Source organism: Mya arenaria, chromosome 16 (genome assembly GCF_026914265.1).
Source record: "Mya arenaria isolate MELC-2E11 chromosome 16, ASM2691426v1".
Lineage (NCBI taxonomy): Eukaryota > Metazoa > Mollusca > Bivalvia > Myida > Myidae > Mya > Mya arenaria.
This window is the reverse complement of record NC_069137.1, coordinates 12531954-12557297: the sequence shown is the minus strand read 5'-3', so window position 1 is coordinate 12557297 and position 25344 is coordinate 12531954. Positions and strand designations below refer to the sequence as shown.

The 25344-nt window shown below is 33.3% G+C and overlaps 1 protein-coding gene across 1 annotated transcript in view; it reads left to right on the top strand.

The window, feature by feature from the left end:
* LOC128222282 (uncharacterized) overlaps nucleotides 1-23369 on the top strand; it is a 31912-nt gene extending 8543 nt beyond the window's left edge. Inside the window, exons 3-9 of the mRNA XM_052931245.1 lie at nucleotides 1-127; nucleotides 5946-6403; nucleotides 7729-7893; nucleotides 10339-10906; nucleotides 12613-14711; nucleotides 18345-18991; nucleotides 20908-23369. The exon at nucleotides 1-127 is cut by the window's left edge and continues 18 nt beyond it. Of these exons, the coding sequence (XP_052787205.1) occupies nucleotides 1-127; nucleotides 5946-6403; nucleotides 7729-7893; nucleotides 10339-10906; nucleotides 12613-14711; nucleotides 18345-18991; nucleotides 20908-20992 (4149 nt within the window). The 3' untranslated portion in view covers nucleotides 20993-23369. The remainder of the gene's footprint in view (nucleotides 128-5945; nucleotides 6404-7728; nucleotides 7894-10338; nucleotides 10907-12612; nucleotides 14712-18344; nucleotides 18992-20907) is intronic.
* The last annotated feature ends 1975 nt before the right edge of the window (nucleotides 23370-25344 follow it).

Sequence of the window (25344 nt, the reverse complement as noted above, 5' to 3'; positions counted from 1 at the left end):
GGTGTCCTGGCCTCCATATTTGCCATGGTGATGGACTGGATCCTGGAGGGAAAATTTTCAGTTTACCACGCGTTGTTGCTGTGTGCAGCTAGCATGGGTACTGTGGCACTGGTTAGTGTTGTACTCGGTAAGTCATGGTGTCATTTTATCGAGACTCACGATTAGGAATTCGTACGATGTTCTGCTGTGCATCACTCCCGTTATAAATAGGTACAAAACCACTCATAAAAGTCTTGATAAAACACACACACCCCTTCACTGTAACGTATATTGAAATTAAAAGTAAAACAATAGTGTCCTCACTCCAGTTATACGTCCTCCACATCATGTTGCTGTATGACACGAGCATCTGTTCTGCAGCACTGGGTATTTTTGAACTTGGTCAGTCTAAACTATTAAGTATGTTTCAAGTAACAGTAATAAATTTAGTGACCTCACTCTTGTTTTATCGCCATCGCCCCTTGTTGTTTTGTGAGCGTTGCGTACTTCAACTCACAGCACTCTTTTGTCTGCCCATATAGTAAGGGTTGGCGCAAAAGCTTGATTCCGGATCTAGGAATATAATTATGTGCGTATAGTTGGTGGTCACCAAGACAGACAAGTAGGTTTTCTATGAGCGTTCATGTTTCCTCCACAACACAAAACCACAGTCTCGCGTATCATGCCAACAATAGTATACTAAATAAAGTTTAATATTTTTTTCCTCGGCTTGTCTCATTTGTTAAGTTTGATTTTAGTAATATCTAGTGAAATTTTGCAAAACCCTGGTTGTTCCCTTTTTTGAATATCGGAACATACCAACAGAAACATAGGGAATTAATGGGGTTCTTATCTTCAGAAAATGATATAACAAATTATGATTCTTTGAACGCAATCAATCAAGTCAGCGAAACAGTCATCATTGATAATAATGGTATATTTATTATTATTATTTTTATAATTTTTTTATAACTGTTATTATTATTATTATTATTATTATTATTATTATTATTATTATTATTATTATTATTTTATAATTATTATTATTATTATGATTATTATTATTATTATTATTATTATTATTATTATTATTATTATTATTATTATTATTATTATTGTTATATTATTATTATTATTATTATTATTATTATTATTATTATTATTATTATTATTATTTTATTATTAATATTATTATTATTATTATTATTATTATTATCATTATTATTATTATTATTATTATTATTATTATTATTATTATTGTATTATAATAATTATTATCATTATTATTGTTTAAAATAATATGATGGTGAGGAGGTAGTTGGTATGAAGTTATTGATTTGTAAGGTTGGATCCTTTATAATTATGGATGTAGGTAGTCGCTAGGAAGAAGTGGTTGCTAAGGTATTCATGGATGTCTAAGAAGAAATTTGTTGAAAGGGAAGTCATTGGTTACTCAGGCAAACAGTTGATGGTATGAAATTATTTGGTTGCTTAGGTGGTCATCGATTTCTGTGTAAGTCATTAGTTGCCAAAATATTAACTGGTTTCAATGAATGACGGTAGTTGTTAAGGTTCATTTGAAGCTAAGGATATCATTGCTTGCAAAGAAAGTCATATGTTGCTAAGTAAGTCATTAGAGGCGAAAAGATAGTGGTTGTTAAGGAAGGTATTGGTTTGCTGACGGTTGTATGTACGGAAAGGGATTCCTTTGTTGCTAAACAAATCAGTGATCATTTAAGAAGTAATTTTGTTTTCATGAAGTCAATGGTTGATTTAATAAAGGTAACTGCTAAGAAATAAGTGGTTCCAAAAAGTCATTAGCTTCTAAGAAAGCTAATAATTGCTAATGAAGCCATTGGTTACTAAGGAAGTAGATGTTAGGGACTTATCTGGTTACTTACGTTGTCTTTTGTTGCCAAGGAAGTAATTGGTATGTACGGGTAAAGAAGAAAATGTTTATAATCCAGTCATGGAGTTTTTATTAAGAATCAGAGCTCTGATTAAGATCTAAACTGTTTATTATTATCTAAAGGTTTATTCAGATACAATAAAACTTAAGATTGTATCGGGTTCATCAGTAATTATTTAGGATCGCACAGATAACAGATACCACACCACTGTATAAGCTTTCTTGCACTTATTTAACTTTAATACTATGGATTGATTTCAATAAATAAGGAATGCCTTTTTCACTATATGGCAACCAAAGTTGCAGAAAACAGCCTGTTGAGACTAGGGTATTGCTCAGACATTTTTGATACGATACGTTTTGCAATATGAAGGTGACGATACGCGATACGTATTGACGATACAATAAAGCAAAAGTTATAGTATACAATTGTCTGAAAGTTAAACACTAATTATTACAGAAAAAAACGTTAAACATGCAAACAAAAATTACCAAAAAAGAGTGTCGTTTTGTTAAACATAACAAAAAAGTACTTCTTGAATCAAATGATAACCAGATAAAATGTGAATGTATTAATTAACAAGTCTTTTCTTAGACCTTTAAATGATCATGCAGAATGGTTATAAAACAGCATCAGATTTTTACTGATTAGTATCAACTGTCAACCAGGGTTTAAACACAAATCTACTAAAACAATTTTCTTTGAGAAAAGTTAAATAATAGTCATACACTTTTAAACACATCTAAAAATCCTATTCTATATCTCACTAATTGTTATGACACTCTATCACAACGGGTAACAGGAGATTCAGCTTTAACCATGTACACATCTTCGTCACCAAACAATCTTTGTAATGCCGGTTTCTAATTAACAACATCTCCTGTATCACTTGGCAAGGTCTCTACCTGTTGAGAATAAATTAGGATAATATGAACTGAAAACAAGTACTTGCCATTCTGAGTCTTTCTACATACATTATATAATGTCACCAATGCAATACATTTCACTTATCATACATATATTAGAAATACGCAAATATACTTAACTACAGTAAATGTAAGCTTAAGAAATCATTATTTTTTGATTGACATGATGATCAATGATTGAACTTCTATAATCCCAAAGCCTATATATTTGGTAACATGCAACACATAGAGTTAATATAGATTACTTATGTGCCAATGGTCAATTGACTTTGAATTATATATGTATCTGGATAACGGCTGATGCTACTTGCAGGTGTGGGAGTTCTGGCAGAATGGGCATAGTTCCTGCTTGAAGGTTTTATGTTTAACTTTTTACTATTCAGCTTGTTTCTGTAGGTGTTCGCTTAATATTGGTTCTCCATCACGGTATTTGAAGAGGCTGGAAGTGTGAGACACTTTTCCAAGATTCGGTCCCAAGTTTCTTCGTGGACACGGGGTCTGTTTTTTGTTCTTGGAAAAACAAGGAATTACTAAGGAAGAGCTAATATAATACTAATGATAGTCAACATAGTAGCATGGTTGTAAATAATGAGTAACAATATGGCAAGCAAACTCAAAACAATACAAGGAATTGAACAAAGCATATTTATTAAGTTGGTGTGTTAACAATAACGCCTAAGACACAGCAAATACAAGCAAAAAAGCTGGCAACTGCAACAACAGTTCGTGCATAGCACTACATAGCAGTTAACATATTCCTAACAAGAAATAATGCAGGCAACAGCAAAGCATGCTAATCAAGCAACAAAAGTAATTATTATGTTTGCAGTCACACCTAGGTAATAATGGTGAAGAAACTGAGTACAAACTGGCTACCAAAACAACACAATTCATGCATAACACAAACAGTTCCTAAACATGAGTCTGCACACCATGTGAAAACATCCCCTAATTTATGTAGTGTCACATGCTGGACATGAGCATTTCTCATCATTCCAGCTATTTATATGTGATTTAAACTGATCGAACGATTATATTTGCCCAAAAGAGTCTGGTAGGCAGTTCCAATGAGCTGCAGCTGCATACTTGAATGATTGTTTACCATACCTCTCTGGTCTTGGTTTGGGTATTTCAACTGTGTTTCTGGTGCAATTGATCGAATGCGATCGATTATTAAAGTGGCTAGACCTAATTTGTGTATTAGTTTCTCGTGGCTACTATAAAAACCTTCATATATGAATTTCAGTGCTCTCTCCTGGATGTTTTCAACTTTCCTAGTATTGGTTTCATGTGAAGTGCCATGTTAGTAGACAGTAATAAACATTTGACATAATTAAGGAATGGTATATTGTTAATCTGCCCAGTCTGTTCAAATATTTACCTATTCTTTTTAGGACATTCTTGATGCTTTCCTACATATACTAGTGACATGGACATTGAAGTTTATTAAAATATCTAATTTTACACCTAGGAGTTTTACTTCGTCTTTACACTCTATGCTGATGTCATGGAAGATATGTACAAATTTATACAATGTAACCAATATCGATTATGTTTTGTTTTATGTGCTAAATGATTATACGTAAACAATATGAAATATAACATATAGATTAAGACGTGTGTAATTTAATGTATTTATTAACATTACCTTCCTGAAAAACATAGCTGCTTCGCAAGAGCTGCGTTTTTGTATCGGCCAATACCACTAAAATTTGTGTTTTTCGTCCGATAACACCAACAATGCGTTTTAGCTGCAGATACAACCAAAAACTTCTCTAATTTTGCTAAAAAACACCTACGCAAAAAGTCAGGCAATTCTTGTCAAAAGAGCAGCTCTCAGCAAAAGGTGCGTTTTTTGTCAATGTCACCCATCAAAATATTTCCTATTTAATGAAAACTCAAAGCTTTAGCAAACCTGTTTCAAAGCTTTTTTCTCCTCTTACACAAACATTATTTCGCATTCAAAAAAAATAATTGAGGAGAGATCGCATACTGTAATTTTTGGATAATATTCCATCATGTATTACCGGCGTCCAAAGAAATAATTTTGTTCAAGATCGACTGAAGAGTTCACTATGAATTAACATGGACATCCAGGACACAAAAGCATAGCATTAACGAAACAGTTAAGATGATGTTTGCATCGCAAAAATAAGGTTTATAGTTAAGAGGTTACGTAGAAACAAGCATGATAGGTATTTATAAGATGTACACCTTTTTATTTTCGGAAACATTTTTTTGCAGTTAAGATTTCAAGTTTTAGTATTTGGTTACACTACTGAGGAACAACATTTTCTGGAAAAGAACATTTTTCAAGCCAAACTTGCTTAATAACTGTTACCTTTGATACCATTTTTCAATTATGAACATATTCAGTTCACAGAACAGATATGCCTCGGATATAAGAAAACCTGCAAATAAGACAATTTCCCAATAACTTTAATTTGATATTCATATGTTGCTTTTTCCTCAACTTAATACTGTTTATAATTATTATCCGTATACAGCTATAAAGCATAATTTAAAGAGTGGAATTGTCAAATGAACAATACCTTAAAAATAAAACTTTATTGAACAACAGTTTTGATGTAAAACGAGATTTTGTTTTGACCGCGAACATGTTCTAAGTAACATATCATGAAAAATGCATTGGTAAAAGTTATTGCTATTCCTTTATTTGTGGCAGCACTTTGAACTTAATTCCTGAATTCAGTTACAAGAAAAGCTTAAATAAGAAAACAACAACAGTTCTTTGCTTCCCTTGAAAACTTTACTAGCCATGCACATGTACGAGGCCATTCCTCGAGCTGTTTAATTGAACAAATGATATATGTTAAGCGCAGTTTCGAGTCTAACACCTTTTCGTCTAGATGAATGTTCATGTTGTACTCTATAAACAATAATGATATGTTCATGCAAAACAAGGTAATACATGTCTGTTTGTCAATGAGTGTATTGAACAGCTACTGACCTTGCTGTGAACTCATAAAAAGGAAATAATATAGCAGACTAAAAACAATTTAACGAGAAAAAACTGTCACACGTGCTACGGCGAGCCTTAATATTATGTGTATTTTAAAAACATTTATTAAACGAACTAGAACTTAGTTATGTTTTTATATCTACATAGGCCGATCAAAGATGGAGGCAAAGAGGGATTTCAACAGCCCCGAATCCCGAAACTGGCTCAAACAATGGCAGGCCGTCTTTATCACAAGGAGAGCTCTCCTTCCCTGTGTCAAGTCAGAGGCTACACATCTGCACAATGGCATTCTCCAGAAAGCATCGAAAGAACAGACTTGTTCAACAGATCATGGTCATGTTTCTAACCAGCTGTCAATACATTGTCGATTTCATGAAAAACTTCGACATGAAATCAAGATCATACACAAAAGAACGAACCCTTCCTGGAGAAACGCTTCGACTGACACATGGCGAGACTCTCCGTTTGCTGTCGCCAAGTTATTCATGCAGTCATCTGGGTATGATGACAAATCTTCATTTGATGAAATCGACTTCAACGGACTAGCAGCCTGTATGTACAACTGCGGGCGATTCAAACACACTTTGGAAACACTAACTGACGAGGTAATTATACTTTTTCCCTATCAGACAAAGACAATAAAATATGAACGGCTTTGAATAAATTGTGTAAGAAAAATATATTTAACATAAACATTACCTTAATATCTCGCTTTATAATAGTGTAGTATATGCTTCTGTTCTCATTTGGATTTGCATCATTAGTGTATGGTAAACTTTCATTCCAATCGTTCATACATGTTTGTCCAAACATAATCTGATATCTCAGGTAGATGTTGCAGTAATCATCCCTTAATATATTCTAAAGATATGCTTGTTAACTGTATATACCGATTTTTGAGTAACTCCAGACAATGTCAAGGAACTGCCATTCTCGCAGTAATGTTTATGTTGGAAAGGAATATGCATAGCCCGTCATGATACATTATTGCATTTCCAAAGCATGAATGTTATTTCCAGTTGCATTGTCATATGATAATTACTTTATACCATGTTTTTCTATTGATATGTTGAAGTCACAATGTATTTAATAAAAGCATTTAATTACGTGCTACAATTAACTTCAACGTCATTGGACTATTTTATTTTCTGCGCGTTCCAGAGTTAGAATCCTAGGGTTATGTTCATGTTGTGATAATTGCGAATTTCTTCACGGTTACATTTTATGACAATAAGAACGGTTACTGCCCTTTGTTAATAATCATACCTTAAATATAATGTTTAATGGTTACTAACTCGACCGAAGTACTGTCAATTGGCTGATAAAATCGTAGGGATTGTTCTATTGGTCCGAATTCCTAATTCCTAAATTACTGGTCGACTGTCGCATATAGCGGTGCTTCTTTCAACTCTTCAAATGAATTCAAATTATTTTGATCTGATTTCTTGATCAGATCTCTTATGATAGCTCTCGACCCAAGACACACACTGACTATGCAAAGCTTAAATCAAACCCTAACCTGGCGTTGCCATTAAATTATGGGACAGTAGTGAAATACCGATGCATTTTTAATTGCGCTGGTATAATTATTGGGAAACAGCTGTTGCTGTTTAACTGTTTGATTGAGATTGAAAAATTAGAGAGATAAATTGAATCTTATTGAAATGAGAGTCGATGTTGTATTCTTTTTGTACATCGGTTAATTAGACGCCATTTTGTCTGACAATTAAAGAGGATCGGATGTGTTGCAATTATTAGCATGCTATGCATCAAAGGAGTATGTTCACTTTAAATACAGTATTTACCAATTAAAATAGGAATCAACATTGTTTCACCCCAAAGCAAATAAAACAACTCGAATTTAAATTCACATTTTTGCTTCATACTGGGATGAGACGTAAGCAATTCGTGAAAATAATTTATATTTTAGGCTCGGAAGTACGTTAACAAGATTCGGCATATGCCAGACGTATGTTCAAGTGCTCTGACAGACCAGGCCACAACAGAGTGTATAGACAGCATGATTGCGGTGCTAAACGACCCATATTTTCAGGGAGATCCAGAAATACTGAAAGCAAGGAAGCAGCTTGATGAGGTAAAATAATAAAACTGGAAATATTGCGAAGAAATATATGGTAGATATATGGTCAGTTAGACACTAATGAATAAACGAGATACACCCGGGCGAAATTGTACAAACAATGAATATCAGGTAGTTAGGGAAGCAAATTAACGGCATATATTAGGGAGTAGATGTCCGAGAGAGTCATGCTAAATAGTTATTTGAAGAAAATGGTGACATAGACATAATTATTTGATTGACAGATAGCGCAAACAACGAAACAGGGAATTAAGACAGACAGACAGACAAATGAATAATAGGTACCAAAATATATCAAGATGAATAAAATATCGACATATATACTGTATATTTCACATACATAAATAATGTAAACGCATGGAAAGTATATCTACACAAAAAAATAAGTCAAATACACGGGAACGCGCAGCGACTTTTTAAATATACAATGTGTGTATACAACGTGGTAAATTGCGTCATAAATGCCACGTCGGAAGGCAATAGCACAATCTACGCCGCTTACACAACACCGCCTTCGGTCTTTCACCAGAGATTGGTTGAAAGTTTATTTTCTTAAAACACTACAACAAACCTTTTTCAAAATGCAGCCGTCTAACGAAGCACTGTCAAACCAATTTTTTTTTGGAAACAGGTTTGACGAGGTATTGATAAAACTAATCATCTCATCAAATTTCGGTAATAAAACGAAGGTGGTGCTCTTAAAGCGGAATAGACTGTCTTTAAATTCATTTAAAGTTGTGTAGTAAAAGAAAAGTTATCATTGATTTAAGTCTTCATTTTAAGCAAATTGTGGCCCTTCGACGTTGCAAATATGACGTAATTTATCGCGTGGTATAAACACACTGATATGATATACGGATAAAATAGCGACTGCGATAAAAAAAGACGGGGGACACAAGAGCAACCGGAAAAAGACAGACCGATGGAATAGCATAAAATGTGTATTAATATAGTCAGACGAATGGCATAGCAAGGGAGATACAGAGTGAAAAATACAGACAGACAAAACAAAATAGTGATCAATTAAATCATAATTGACAAAAAAAGAAAAAAAATGACAGAGACAAGGAAAAATGACATATAAAATATCGACGAATCACAAAATGAACAGACTGCCAAACAGCTATAAACGTACTTATATATTTTTGTAGAGTATTCCACACTCATATCTGCAAACGAAATTCGATATTCTAAATAAGTGATGATGATGAATTTAAATTAATTAATGTTTTATTTTTAAGAATATTCAATGTAATTAAACCGTTTCTTTGGATCAAGAGAAACGATGTGAGATTTTAATAAATATATAAATAAAAGAACTCATTTTCTTACTGAAGATACATTTTAGTTAAGGAAAATGCATTCAAACTACTTGGAAAAATGTATTTATTAGCGTTTGATGCCTTCAACGTAGAGAGAGAATGTTGAAATTCGGACAAACATAATATTGAAATATAAAGGCTGGCGGATGAAACCGTATTCATTTTGCACTTGGAATTCAACGTAAGGATCCCTTTCATGACTATACACATCTCATGTACACCTAAATTAGTTTTATGTCCTGTACACATAAAAAAATTGCATTTAGATATTCGTACGCATGACAAGAAGATTCGTGTAATGTGCGTATTTGATATCATATTTGTGTGTTTAAGAAGATTCGTGTAATGTGCGTATTTGATATCATATTTGTGTGTTTAAGAAGATTCGTGTAATGTGCGTATTTGATATCATATTTGTGTGTTTAAGAAGATTCGTGTAATGTGCGTATTAGATATCATATTTGTGTGTTTAAGAAGATTCGTGTAATGTGCGTATTTGATATCATATTTGTGTGTTTAAGAAGATTCGTGTAATGTGCGTATTTGATATCATATTTGTGTGTTTAAGAAGATTCGTGTAATGTGCGTATTTGATATCATATTTGTGTGTTAAAGAAGATTCGTGTAATGTGCATATTTGATATCATATTTGTGTGTTTAAGAAGATTCGTGTAATGTGCGTATTAGATATCATATTTGTGTGTTTAAGAAGATTCGTGTAATGTGCGTATTAGATATCATATTTGTGTGTTTAAGAAGATTCGTGTAATGTGCGTATTTGATATCATATTTGTGTGTTTAAGAAGATTCGTGTAATGTGCGTATTTGATATCATATTTGTGTGTTTAAGAAGATTCGTGTAATGTGCGTATTTGATATCATATTTGTGTGTTTAAGAAGATTCGTGTAATGTGCGTTTTTGATATCATATTTGTGTGTTTAAGAAGATTCGTGTAATGTGCGTATTAGATATCATATTTGTGTGTTTAAGAAGGTTCGTGTAATGTGCGTATTTGATATCATAAATGTGTGTTTAAGCTTTTAGCTGATTGTTTTTGCTGTTACCAAAGAGCTACATATGCATAAGCATTTTATGTTTATTTTATTTAACTTTCAGTTAAAAACCAGATGTCAAGATCCCAACCCGGACTTGCTGAATTATATTATCGAAGATGCAGCAATCAGAGGAGTTCAAAACGTTTTGGATTTGGCTTCTGCCAAAGAAAGCGAATGGAGAGACCAAGCAAATGAGATAAAGGATGACATTGAGAAACTCGGCGGTATTGCAATGTCTAGTTTAGGTAAACAAGAAGAAAGCGCCATTAACGATATTAAGAAAACTTTTGAAGATGCCCTTGCCAAGATGGATTCGTGTATAGACAATGCTAATAAAAGTTTGATTGAGACAACCGAAGAAAGCATATTTTCACTGAAAAACTCTGCTCAGTCCGGAAAACTAAAACTCGAAGAAGCAACTATGCATGGTATTCGTGAACAACAAGAAACCACTTTAGATGGAAAACGGGAACTTAATTTAACGGCTAAAAAAGAAAAACGTAAGTTCAAGAAAACATGCGAGAGCGCAACAAAAAACATCAAAGAAATAGCTAATAGCGAAATCAACAAACTGACCAGAGGTGAAGGTGAAGAACAAAGGAAGTCCAAATTAACAAAAGCAAAGTCAGGTAAGACTCTTTAAACATGCCATGAAAATACATATTAGTAAGAATTTATCAGAAGGAGCTCTCGATATCAGATGTTCAGAAATGGTTCAAAAGTCATGAATTAATAAAATATGTATTTGATGTTTCATTCGTTCAGAAAATTATCTTACGTACGGGTTTTTTTCCTCGCGCGTGATTATTATCTTCGTATTCAAAATTCGTACGACAATCAAGCGGGGTTTACCGAATACTATCAAAACTATGAACGAAAATGCTTTATTAAAAAGCGTCCATAACGTTATTGAAAATTGACTTATGTACGGCTTGAACTACGAAAGTCAATTTAAATGAAGTTCGGTCAGTCACTGTTTGATAGTTGTTCAATAAACTAAGTGAGATAAATTATATTCTGAATTGTTTATTAATGATTAAATTGTTGTCAACATAAATTCTGTGAGCGAGTTTCTTTCAGATTTATATTATACAACTTCAACTGTTATATTTCCTATCACAATGATAAAAAACGAAAGGTCTTAAGTAATAAAAATCAATTATAATTGAAATAATAATGTATACAATTATAAGAACGCAGTGTCAGCATGATTGATATGAAAATAAACACAACCCCTTGTGTTGCTGCCAAAACGCACGGGGTAGGGCCGAAATTCGCAGTTCACCATTCCTTTCAAACACAATACGCAAATAAAATAAATAAACTTCACACCTAAGTAAAGCCTTGCCGGCTCCATTGTATTAAAGAGAACATGACTTTGCGAGGTACGGGATTCCTTGCATACCATTCCTGCTCGTTCATTAAATATTTTGTTGGACATTAACAAATATCATGCTATATATAAATGGCTGTCCGTCCAACAAGGTACAGGATTCCTTGCATACCATTCCTGCTCTTTCATTAAATGTTTTGTTGGACATTAACAAATATCATGCTATATATAAATGGCTGTCCGCCCAACAACGGACGGGATTCCTTGCATACCATTCCTGCTCTTTCATTAAATGTTTTGTTGGACATTAACAAATATCATGCTATATATTAATGGCTGTCCGTCCAACAAGGTACGGGATTCCTTGCATACCATTCCTGCTCTTTCATTAAATGTTTTGTTGGACATTAACAAATATCATGCTATATATAAATGGCTGTCCGTCCAACAAGGTACGGGATTCATTGCACAACATTCCTGCTCTTTCATTAAATGTTTTGTTGGACATTAACAAATATCATGCTATATATAAATTGCTTTCCGCCCAACAAGGTACGGTATTCCTTGCACAACATTCCTGCTCTTTCATTAAATGTTTTGTTGGATATTAACAAATATCCTGCTATATATCAATGGCTGTCCGTCCAGCAAGGCACAATATGGGGTATTTGTCTCTTTCCTTGTTAAATGATTACCTTATTACAGTGTTGTTATTGATCTAGTTTACTGTGCAATGTCAATGAGAATCAAATTGTAACACAAGCTAAGTAATGTACAGCATCCCAGCCAAACACTTCCATACCAAAATGATACCGTTTATTTTCCTAAATGATATTAAATTATACATTTTATCGCTTGACAATATACTTTCAGCCATGTCGACATAATACATCGTTTGATTACATACCGACAACCTCTTATAATTACTGCATTGTTGACTATTATTTCTTATTTGTTAATTTCACATTGAAAGTTCTTAAACGTAATATAATAATATTTCAGATTTAAAGAAACTGTTACTCAACCATTACCAAGAAACTTCTGTCAGAATTAACGTCCGATTGGATATTGATGCTGCTGTAGAAGACATTTATGAAAAACCCAAACTTATACTGAAGAACAAGAAAGACAAAGATGAAGAGATATCAGAAATTCACCAGATGTTTCTAAGCGACAATGGCACGATGGTTAGAACAGTTTTCGTGGAGGGCGAACCAGGATATGGCAAATCGATATTATGTAAAAAGATTGTCCACAGTTGGTGCAAATTTAAACATGGCGTAAATGAGGAGAAAGAAAAAGACAACCCGTTAAGTCAGTTTGAGTTCTTATTCTATGTGAAGCTTCGAGAATTTGAAGATCAATGTAAAATCAAAGATATTATATTTCAGTTTATAAATGAACAGATTCAGTCAGAATATACAGGATTAAACGAACTGTTAACAGATGTTTTGAGATCAGAACATTGTCTTCTGTTGCTTGATGGTTTAGATGAGTGGAAACATTGTAGCGAATGTAAGCGTATTGAACGAATCCCTCACGTTGAAACATGTTGGGTGAACTGCACAACATTCATAACGACACGACCATACAAACTAGCTGAGCTGAAATTGAATCGCTCTCAATTTGGAAATCATGTGCAGTTGCAAGGACTTCAGTTACCTACGGAACTTGTTCGGAAAATACTTGTGGAGTTAGATAAAAATCAAGTAGAAAAAAGTTCAGAAACCTGCGTTAAAGACCTTAACAAAAAAGGGCTGTGGCATTTCCGCGATGTTCCAATCGTGCTGGTTAACATTGTATGGCTCTGGTTCAGAAACAAACTTCAGGATAACATGTCTCTGTCTGAAGTTTTCAGGGTAATAATAGATGAACGGTGGTATGAAATGTGCGAAAAGAAAAACATAGAGGCGGAGGAACCTCCGATTGAGTTTCTTAATTCTGTGAGTGAATTGGCATTTCATCAATTGTTTTCAGCAAGTAAAGACGAATCAATTGTATTTCAAATCAAAGGGGACCAGTACGATTATATTAGAGAGCACAGACAGGCCTCTCTTGAATCTGGTATCATGTCTTGCAGTAAAAAATCAGGTGAAAGATCAGCGTATTATCAATTTCTGCACAAAACACTTCAGGAATACTTTGCAGCATTGTATTTAGCGAAACACACTTCTGATTTGTCCAGAGATATACAACACATTCTGAACGTGTATATTGATAACAGAAAAGAGGATGTCTTCAGCTTGGGTCAGATGTTCAAGTTTCTCTGCGGCCTGAGTGTACATGCTGCTGAACAGTTTTCAAAGATATTGAATGAGCTGTTTACTGAATACTGTGAAAGAGGCAGTTATTCCATGGAGATCGCAACAACATTTCAAGACATGATATATCGTGGCTACGAGGAGGCAGGTAGAAGCGGGCACTCCGGAATGGACCTATATCTGCAGCATATCGCCCTCGCTGGAGTGAGTCCATTCATCGATCAAGATTTAAAAGCAGAAAAAAAGACAATGTTGAAGCCCTACTTGGATGAAAGAAAATCAACTCTTGCGTCATTACTTATAGAGGGGGAAAAAGACCTCTGTTCTGTCCTTCAATACAAAGAAGATCCAAGTGTGTTAGATCTAGGTATGTGCAAGAATCTAAAATTTATTGCATTAACCGAACTTAAATTTACAGATATCAAACAGCTGCATTTGAACGGACTATTAGAATGCGAAATAACATTTAGGAAATTCCAACCAGCAAATTTACTAGTGTCGTCATTGCTGCTCTCAGATTTAACATCTCTGAAAACACTCACATTAGGGGATTTTGATTGGGAAAGTAAAGTTAAGGAAATCGTTGCAAAACTAGAAAATATTCAACAACTTACCCTCGAATGGAGCGGAAATAGACCACTTAATGATTTACAATTCGACCTTGGGCATCTCGAAAACCTCAAACAACTCACCTTATACAAACTTGCTTGCTCGGACGTAGTGATTTCACCAAAGCTGAAACTCAACACGTTAATAGTCAAGTTCAGTACACTGCAAAAAGCACCACAGTTGATTGCGACATTACTTGCACAACACGATTATTTACGTAGCTCAAATCAGGTAAGTGCTACAGTATTGTTTAAATACCTGACCGTTCCAAGGCGGTACCTCACAACCATTTATAAACACCCCTATTTTTATAATACAGCTTTGGTATGTTGTTTAAACCTTCGAATATTATATATGATTTACACAACGTAATCTTTACCTGATAATATTTTTTTTTAAAAAACCTCTTTACAACTGGTTGTTTGCTATAGATATTTATAAAAAAAATGCAGAAACAAGTCAGTACATTTTTACTGACCGTTCCAAGGCGGTACCTAACAATCCTTGATAAACAAACCTAGTTTTTATATAGTATGTGTGCACTGTGCTGCTTGTTGAGTTTTGTGCTGTTCTTCCATATTTCTTTTTTTGTGATTTTATGTTATATGTCTGGCATTTACCCAGTGCCATTAAACTGGGTTTATGTTTAAACATTTTGATACTGAGCTTGTTTCTGTAGCTTTTTTCATAAATATTGATAATTAAATCAGTATTTGAATTATATTTCACCGTCTGTAGATAGAGTTGGGACCTTTAATCATTGAAGTACTTGAGGTTAACCTATAAGTTAATTAGAAAAAGTTGTTATTAAGTTTCCTCAAGTTAATGCATACTTTGATAAGATTAAACTTTTACTTTTTATCTTTATTTAAGATTGTTGGGATAAGAGTGAGGTTTGTGCACGTAAACTCCCAGTAAATTTACATTTTACTGACCGTTCCAAGGCGGTACCTAACAATCCTTGATAAACATACCTAGTTTTTTTTATTTATAGTATGTACGCACTGTGCAGTTTGTGGAGTTTAGTGCTGTTCTTCCATGTTTCTTGTTTGTGATAATTTGTTTTTGTGTTTTATGTCTTTGGCGTTTACCCATTGCCATTAAACCTTGATTATGTCTATGTTTATACTTTTTTCCTACTGAGCTTGTTTCTGTATTTTTTTCACACAAGTACATGTATTTTACTTGTACCATGCGATTGTTTAATAAATGTATTTGTTTGCTTAAATTGCCCAGTTTATTTTGTCAAATTGTAAATTAGCGGTTTCAAAACTGAAATAAGTTATGTTCAAGTTATACTTTGGTCAGTTGATAACCATAATGTAAACTGCCCTGATCTTCAAGATTTGAATAATTTAGAATAAGGTAGCGGCATTGTATTCTAGGGGAAAGGTTGGTGTTCTAGCTGCCTGGCGGCTTAGTCGCATGATATAATTCTGCCTAGACGCCTGAAACTAGCGGCCTGAACATGTCAACGCAGTTATTATTCGTTTTCGTTAAAAAGAATACGCTTTTATGGACAGATATACATAATATAGCAATTTTCTAAAACGTCATTCTAGCAGCCCAGATGCCTCTTTGTCTTCGGGCATGACTTGAGCAGCCTAGCGGCCTATTTTTTATTTCGTTTCAAGTGTTTTTGAATATTTTCGTATTAGTTAAATTGTGTTGAAAAAGAAAACAATATTAGGCCACTATGTATAAAACATAATACAATTTTGTCATTTTTCATAAAACCAGAAGTGAGCGAATAGTGATTTTTTTTCTCGTAATCATTATAAAGAAGATAGATTGTTCATTAAAATTACCCTTAAACCTATTTGTACACACTCTTGATCTTCATTTCTTTTTGACATTGGAAAAGTGTTCCAATTATTACTATTAACTTTTCTGTTTAAGTAAGCACATGAAACTTGAACAAATGAAAGGTAAGCATGTTTTAACATTATAAACATTTTTTTGGAGTCTATGTAGATATAAGTTTTTTGATTTCATTTAAATGTTAATATCATTGTAAATACAATGGCATGTGCTTACCAAAAATGAATAGTACTTTGGTATGTTCAGAATACTATTAGTGATAGGGAGTTGTTTTATTTAACCAAGATAAGGTGTAAAGGGAATTTTACACCAAGTGCTTAATCCTTGCAAAATGCAATATTATTTATGAATGCATGGCGATGAATCAAAGCATGGTTATACCACCCCAAACCATCAGCAATCTTATATATAACGACATTGAAGCTGAATGGGTTGTGATTCATTTTTAAAAAAAAAACAAGCTAAATTGCTGGATTTACTTGATCTACAATTAATTGTTGTCATTTTCACAGCATTGTTTTTTTCTCGTTGACTTCCGAACACACAGTGGTTGCGTTAAACCAGTTTTATACCCTAACGTTTTTTGTTTTTGTTTTTGTTACGCAAGTGCAGCTTTTCGAGTGTGATGATCTAGAAATAAGTGTTTTCTGGCATGCAAATTGGTTAGTTGACTATAAAATATAAAACACATTTATTAGGTAGTGTCTGACCTAAAAGAAGACAGATATCAAAGTAAGCTTACCTAGTTTAGTCGTTCCGAACCAGTGTCCTACCTATACTGATTGATATCTTTGATCAGGTGATTATCCGGAGTTTTTGTTTTTGTCAGAATTTGGGCAAAACCTTCCAAACATTATTTCAGACCAAACAATGAAACATATTTCTGTGATAGACTGTTTTTTTTACATCATCGATGTCATCATGTCAATTTATTGTCATGAGTACCATGACTTGATTGAATCAGACTAAATTGACCTTTGAGCAAAATGACCCATAAAATAGAAATTAGCTTACGGATGATATTTAAAATAATGCTTATAATCGCTACAGAATGTGTGTTTGTGCATAGAATATGTTAATTAAATATTACTTTAAGGACCCGCATACTATTAATATTTTTTTTTTAAATAGAAAACAAACTTAGACCTCTAGGCCGGCGACACGATTACTTTACGCCGCTAGGCCACCAGGTCGCCGGACTGCTAAATCGACGTTTTATTTTCAAAACTGCAAAATGGGGGCATATATTTTAGAAACAATTTGATAATCGCAACATGATGTTAATTTGTGCATAAAAACGTTAATTTATTTTTGTTTTCAAAGAAGACTTATCACAAAATGCTATGCAATATATCAATATTTTAGCATAAATAATAAATACAATTCGCAATGGTATCATTCGTATTGTCCATAACGGGCTCTAAAATGACATTTTTGATGTTGTCATTTTTTCAACCCCAACATTTCGTAAAATGGGTGTGGCTTACTTAAATTGCTGAAAATCGCAAAAGGATGTTTTCATTGAGTATTAAGCGTTATTTTATCAGGCTGCTTACTTCAGGCCGCTAGGCCGCCAGGCGGTTGTGCTGGTAGATCGACTTTTGGTGATAAAATTAGTGTTTCAAAAACATTCTTTTGAAATGAAAGGTTGTCATTGGAGTTGTCAATAAGAGACTGTCAAATGGCAGTTTTTACTTTTCTTTGATTGAAACCCAAAAACTTTGTTCGCAAAAGCAAAATGGCTTCTTAATAATGCTGATAATCGCTACTATAATAATAATAATAATAACTTATAGAAAGGAAACGTGGATCTTTAATTGTTTTCGAGAAAGAACCGCATTGAAATGGAATTCAAAGAGAAAATAATTTTAGGCCGTCAGTCCACTAGAACCTCATTCCGCTAACAACACGCCGCTAAGCCGCCAGGCTATATCGATTTTATTTTTTTTAAAATCTGCTTGAAGTAAAATCATATCATTTCCTTTATCCATTGTGTCCTGAATAAAGCCGACCATCAGCTACTTTGTAAACATTGCATTTCAGGATAGGCCACTTTCTTACCTAACGGAAGTTGTTTTGGGGAACATACTGATGTCAGCAGGAGTGTTTAGACGTATCATTAGTATGGCGATACAGTCGGGAGATTATGTGAGCTATGATTTAGATAATTGTACAATAGAACCTGAGGAGGACGAGATGCAGCAAGATGTGGGCATAGAGAACAGGCCAGCACTCCAGGTTGAAGCTCCGGATCCCGCCTCCACTGACGACCATCCATACATTACATTAGAGAGCATGACCATGTCAGCAGGAGAGTTAAGACGTCTCATTAGTATGGTGATACAGTCGGGACATGCTTTGCACTGTGATATTATGTACTGTATGATAAAGCCCGAGGAGGACGAGAGGCAGCTGGCGATGGACATAAAGACTCAGCCCGCTCTCCAGATGGTTGGTCTACATCCCTCTTTCACCGACATCACACAACACATTAAATTCGTTCGTATGGCCATTTCAATAGAAATGCTCATAAGCATCTTTAGTATGATGAAGCAGTCGCAACATACTGTGAAATTTGAGTTAGTGGACTCTTATATAGAGCCTGATGAGGAAATGAGACAGCTACAGTCCGCTTTCAACTTAAATCACTCTGCCCTCTTGGATATTACATTCACAGTAAATGCAAAACGGTAAGTGACATACTCATAGTTACTTTAATTTTGTGAATGATGAAAAGACTGAAATGGACTGTGTAAATAAACCTTTGTTAAATATTTTAATATGTTATAGATTAAGCAGTTGTCAGGATATAAAAGAGGCCAATTTCGCAGTAAATTGATTTTTTTAATATAGTTTTTTTATTGATTTTGTTCTGTGTAGATATTTCTTAGGAATGCTGAAGTGTATACGTCCTCAACAGGCCTGACAAAAGGTATCACGAAAATACTGTAGTCAAATCTCAAACTCAATCTCAACTTCTATTATAATAGTACATCAAAATTTATAGACATATATGTTTTTTTACAAATTTTAAAACCGCATTCTGTCATTAAATATGTTGATTGAAACCTTTGGTCTAGATACCAAAGGGAAATATTATACATCCAAAGATGTACTGGAGTACAATTCATTGCCATTTAACAATTACTCAAGTATATTTGTTTTGTTCTAGAATACGTTTTCTTTAAAAAATTGTCAAAATCTTTCAATAACATATTCTGTGAGAAATACATTTTCAAAAAGTATAAAAACATACAGGATTTTGAATAATACTATGCTGTTATGTGGTAAAAAGAGCTGAGATTGAGATTGAGAGCTGATTAAAGTATTTTTGTGATATTGGGGCCTGGGATAATTCCATGTATCAATCAAAAGCATATCTTATTTTTTGTTATGTTTTACTGATTATTTACATATTTTCTGTCCAATAATTAGACAACACGACAAATCCTGCCACTGAAAGAACGAATTTACCATGTCCATGTCATACTTTTAGTTGCAATACTTGTTTATACTAGTTATAATTACACGTATCCTATATAGCATTATGTAAGTATAAATAATAACTTAAGTTATGGCAATAGCACTCCTGTTCTATTATTTACCGATTAATCGCGATTTTTTTTAAGTCCATTAAAACTGGACTTTCACAGATATATCGTTTCTTACAACTTTTTTGTCTTGGAAAGAGAAAACTTTTGCGAAGATATCTGCAGACCAACGATTAAAGTTTGCTGACAAAAGATCAGATCGCATATTTTCATATTTCCGTTCAAAAATTAATGTTTTAATGGCTTAAGAAAAATGCATAAAACATCATTTTTTGAACTTAAATATTAAAATCTGCGATCTAATTTTTTGTCAGCAGTCGTATGTTACTGGTTTCCATGCATGTTCGCAAAAGATTGCTCGTTCTAAGACTAAAAACAAAATAGTTGTCAAAACGTTCAATCTGTGAAAGTGCATCTTTATGTAACAATACAACACTAATACCGTCACTGAAAATACAAGTATATACAATGTCTATGTCTGTTATATTTCTTGCAAGACGTGTCTCCTCGTACTCGTTACACATTGTATTATATGAATCATATATAACATGTTTGTTAGTAATTCTAACTTATAGCAAGTATACATGAGAGCGAAACACGAGTTATATATACATTTAAAAACGATGAAAGTGGACGCATTGACTGCTTTATAACATATTGAAAAGTTACCGTGCAATAAAAAGTCTGTGTATATTAGAATAGAGTTTGAGTTTATATTATCTTTTAGTTTTTGCACTGTTATACTTATCACCGATCCAATATGAAAGTAAACGCATATATGGAAGCAACACACATCTCCTCATGTGGTACAAGTATTATTAACGAATCATAATTAAGTTGAACATGGTTAAACTGATTCTTTGAAGCGTGATCGGGAGGGTATGTATGTTGTTTTTAGAATGTAAAAACTCGTTATTGGTCGGGAAACTCGACTCGGCTACTTTTGGATGTTCCTAATCATGTTTTCTAACAAAAAACCGACATCATGAAATGTGACATGCAATAGTTATAGTCATCATCAATTTTATTGTTGAGTGTAAATGTATTTGTTTCAGGTGCCAACATGGGGAAGAAAGCCAAGGTGACACCCTTATGAACTACTTTAAGAAGTCTCGCATGGAAGGAATTAAGGTGAAATGAGCAATGGTATTTATCACAAATGGTGATTTACAGCAATATGTATTATAACTGGTGTAGCATTCAAAGGAGCCATTTTCTACAAAAGTTCATGGTCGACGGCTTAACCCTGTGATAAAAAGTGACTGAAACGTGATTCGTGAAGTCTTCATAATTATGTTATTGTAAAACGTAACAACCTGTTATCTAATAGATGGACTCAAATGGGAGTCAAACTGCCGTGTTATGTCAAAAAAAGTAAAAGGAAATGTTTAAAATTCTATTGTTTCACTGATTGCAAAGTTTACAGTTTCTGTATAAAAACAGTCAGATTGTTTTTCTTATACCTTGCATATTATTGTGATTTCAGAGTACATAATTACTGTAATTGGAGTTCCATTGTTTTGTATATACCTTGCACATTATAGTGATTTTAGAACTCATTAATACTGTAAATGTTGTTCCATTGTTTTGTGTATACCTTGCAAATATAATAGTGATTTCAGAGTACATAATTACTGTAAATGAAGTTGCATTTGTTAGTACACGCCTTGTACATCTATTGTGAATTCAGAGTACATCATTGCTGTAATGGGAGTTACAATATTTAGTATACGCCTTGTACATATATTGTTTATTCAGAGTACATCATTGCTGTAATGGGAGTTACAATATTAGGTATACGCCTTGTACATCTATTGTGAATTCAGAGTACATCATTGCTGTAATGGGAGTTCCATTTGTTTGTATACGCCTTGCACATTATAGTGATTTCAGAGTACACCATTGCTGTAATGGGAGTTTAATTTGTTTATATACGCATTGCACATTATAGTGAATTCAGAGTACACCATTGCTGTAATGGGAGTTACAATATTTAGTATACGCCTTGTACATCTATTGTGAATTCAGAGTACACCATTGCTGTAATGGGAGTTCCATTTGTTTCTATACGCCTTGCACATTATAGTGTTTTCAGAGTGCACCATTGCTTTAATGGGAGTTCCATTTGTTTCTATACGCCTTGCACATTATAGTGATTTCAGAGTACACCATTGCTGTAACGGGAGTTCCATTTGTTTTTACACGCCTTGCACATTATAGTGATTTCAGAGTACACCGTTGCTGTAATGGGAGTTCCATTTGTTTCTATACGCCTTGCACATTATAGTGATTTCAGAGTACATCATTGCTGTAATGGAAGTTACAATATTTAGTATACACCTTGTACATCTATTGTGAATTCAGAGTACACCATTGCTGTAATGGGAGTTCCATTTTTTCTATACGCCTTGCACATTATAGTGATTTCAGAGTACACCATTGCTGTAATGGGAGTTCCATTTGTTTCTATACGCCTTGCACATTATAGTGATTTCAGAGTACACCATTGCTGTAACGGGAGTTCCATTTGTTTCTATACGCCTTGCACATTATAGTGATTTCAGAGTACACCATTGCTGTAATGGGAGTTTCATTTGTTTCTATACGCTATACACATTAAAGTGATTTCAGAGTACACCATTGCTGTAATGGGAGTTTCATTTGTTTCTATACGCCTTGCACATTATAGTGATTTCAGAGTACACCATTGCTGTAATGGGAGTTCCATTTGTTTCTATACGCCTTACACATTATTGTGATTTCAGAGTACATAATTGGTGTAAATGAACTTCCATTGTTCTGTATATACCTTGCACATTATAGTGAGTTCAGAATACATAATTACAGTAAATGAAGTTCCATTTGTGTATACATTGCCTATCAAAATGATTTCAGTACTAATTATAACTGTTAATTTAGTTTAATTTGGTTGTATAAACCTTGCAGGTTATATTGATTTCAGAGTACACAATTATCTAAATATAGTTTCATCCGGTTGTATAAACATAAAAGGTTATAGTGATTTCGAGCACATCATTATTGTAAATACATTTTCATTTGTTCGCATACATAAGTATGTTGTTTAAGTTAAAGTGATTCGTTCATTGGTCATTATTGACCGGCAGAAACTTTAATTTATTTCGGCATAAATTAACACATTTCTACAGTGTAATAAAATAACCGCATCTCAGCAAATATCAATAAACTTGTTGCCAGCATCAAAACTGTTAGTCAGAGTCTCGATTAAGTGATTATTACTGTTTATCTAGTTGTTTTGTGTATTTATTTTTTGTACGTTATGGTGGTTTTAGAATACATTCAATTAGTGTAAATGTAATTTGATGATTTGTAAATATGTTATGTGCATTAAAGTGATTTGTCTGGTAGTTTTGCGTCTGATGTTTTTACCTTACATGAATAATGTAGTTACTACTAATATATTTATTTCTAAATTAGGAGTCATAGAGTTCATCGTCATTGCATGAAAAGGTTCTTTGGTGTTCAGATGACGACATTTTATAATTATGTCTCACTCAATTTTACAATTTTGACCTACCACAATCAACACTTATAATTTACTGCATTTACTCTTATATCTTACTGATATCGACACTAAAGACCTACTCAATTCTACACTAAACACGTTCTTTAGTTTACACTTTTGTTTTACTTCAGTTGACACTAATGCCTTACAAAAGTTTAAACTAACGATAAACTAAATTTTACACTAATGCATTACAAAAGATTACACTGTTAATTTACTACATTTTACACTAATACACAAATTTACTCTATTGACATAGTAAAATTTACTCTAATGATTTACTACATTTTACAAGAATTACTCTACATTTTAGACGATGATGCTCAGCATTTTACACAAAATACTCTCATCATTTTACTCAAAATACATTCTACATTTAACACAAATGACGTTGTACAATTCACACTAATAACTTACTTTATTTTACAATAAGAATTTACTTAATATTACACCAATGACTTACTCCATTATATTGACTTACATCATTTTACATTAATGTCTTGCATCATTATATACGTATGTCTCAGTACAGTTTACACTAATGACTTGTCACATTTTACACTAAAGACTTGTCACAGTTTACACTTATGACTTGTCACAGGTTACACTAATGACTTGTCACAGTTTACACTAATGACTTGTCACAGATTACACTAATGACTTGTCACAGTTTACACTAATGACTTGTCACAGTTTACACTAATGTCTTACTACATTCTACACTAGTGTCTTACTACGATTTTGTTTGCATTCATGTCTAGTGTTATTGTATTTGGGGTAACTTTGATTGTAGATACACACATTGTGATGCACATTTACATTGCAAATTTTGTTTCAAATCTTTATTTCAAGGGAGTTAATTAACTTTTGTACCTCAAGTACCTTTAATTCATTTTCGGTTACTCTTCGCTTGATTGCCTTTATTTTGCGCTCACATTCATTGTTAGAATTTAAGTCGCCGGATCGGTCGTCTAATATTTTTACGATCCCTCCCACTCTTTATGCACTGTATTAATATCGCAAGTTATATAAATTGTTTGTAATTACATGTAGTGTGTTTTATTCATATTTCCCTGATTTAAGTGTGATTTGGCTATTATTGTTCTGTATCTTAAGTGTGTAATAACTATGCAGCCTTTTTTCGGCCAAAATGAAATATTTTTAAATATCATGTGTTTAAATATTCCCGAAATAATTTGCAATTTTTGCTTCAAAAATCTAAATTATAAGGGAGTTAACTCTACGTCTAATACCTGTCATTCCTTTTCAGTAATTCTACGCTTGATTTCCTTTATTTGGCGCTCACATTCATTGTTCGAATTTAAGTCGCGGGAACGGTCGTCTTGTATTTTAAGTCGTCTTATATATAATTTCACAGTATTTAGATACTTATTAAAATATGAAACATAATAGTATTTATAAATATATATATGAACTCTATGACGCGTTTAACTATCATCCATAATAGCATCTATACTGGTTGAGAAGCAGTTTCCGACGGAAAGCAGTTTCCGACAAATCGCTTTTTCGCGTACCTTCCTTAGATCTTCATAAAGAAGGTACTGCAATTCAACTATATGGTAACTAGGCAATCAAAAGTTGAAATTCTTACCGAGACACGTAAGAAACTTTTATTATTATTTAATGTTTAATGTTTATTTTTCATTTTGTACACAAACTTGCACGTGGGGGATCTGCACGCGCAGCGTATTGCGCATGCGTGTGAACCTAATTTGCATATCTATTAATAGCTACAAGGTTTTCCTTAATTGACTTATACAAACGATGATCATTGTGTACATATTTGTGAACACTGGTGTCATGCTTGTTACGCATCCACATTCACTTAAATGTATACAAACACAAGTTTCCATCAGAAATGAATAAAAAAAATCATTGATATTCAGTCTCTGCCTGATTTCGAGTATGAATTGAATGTCGTAAATTT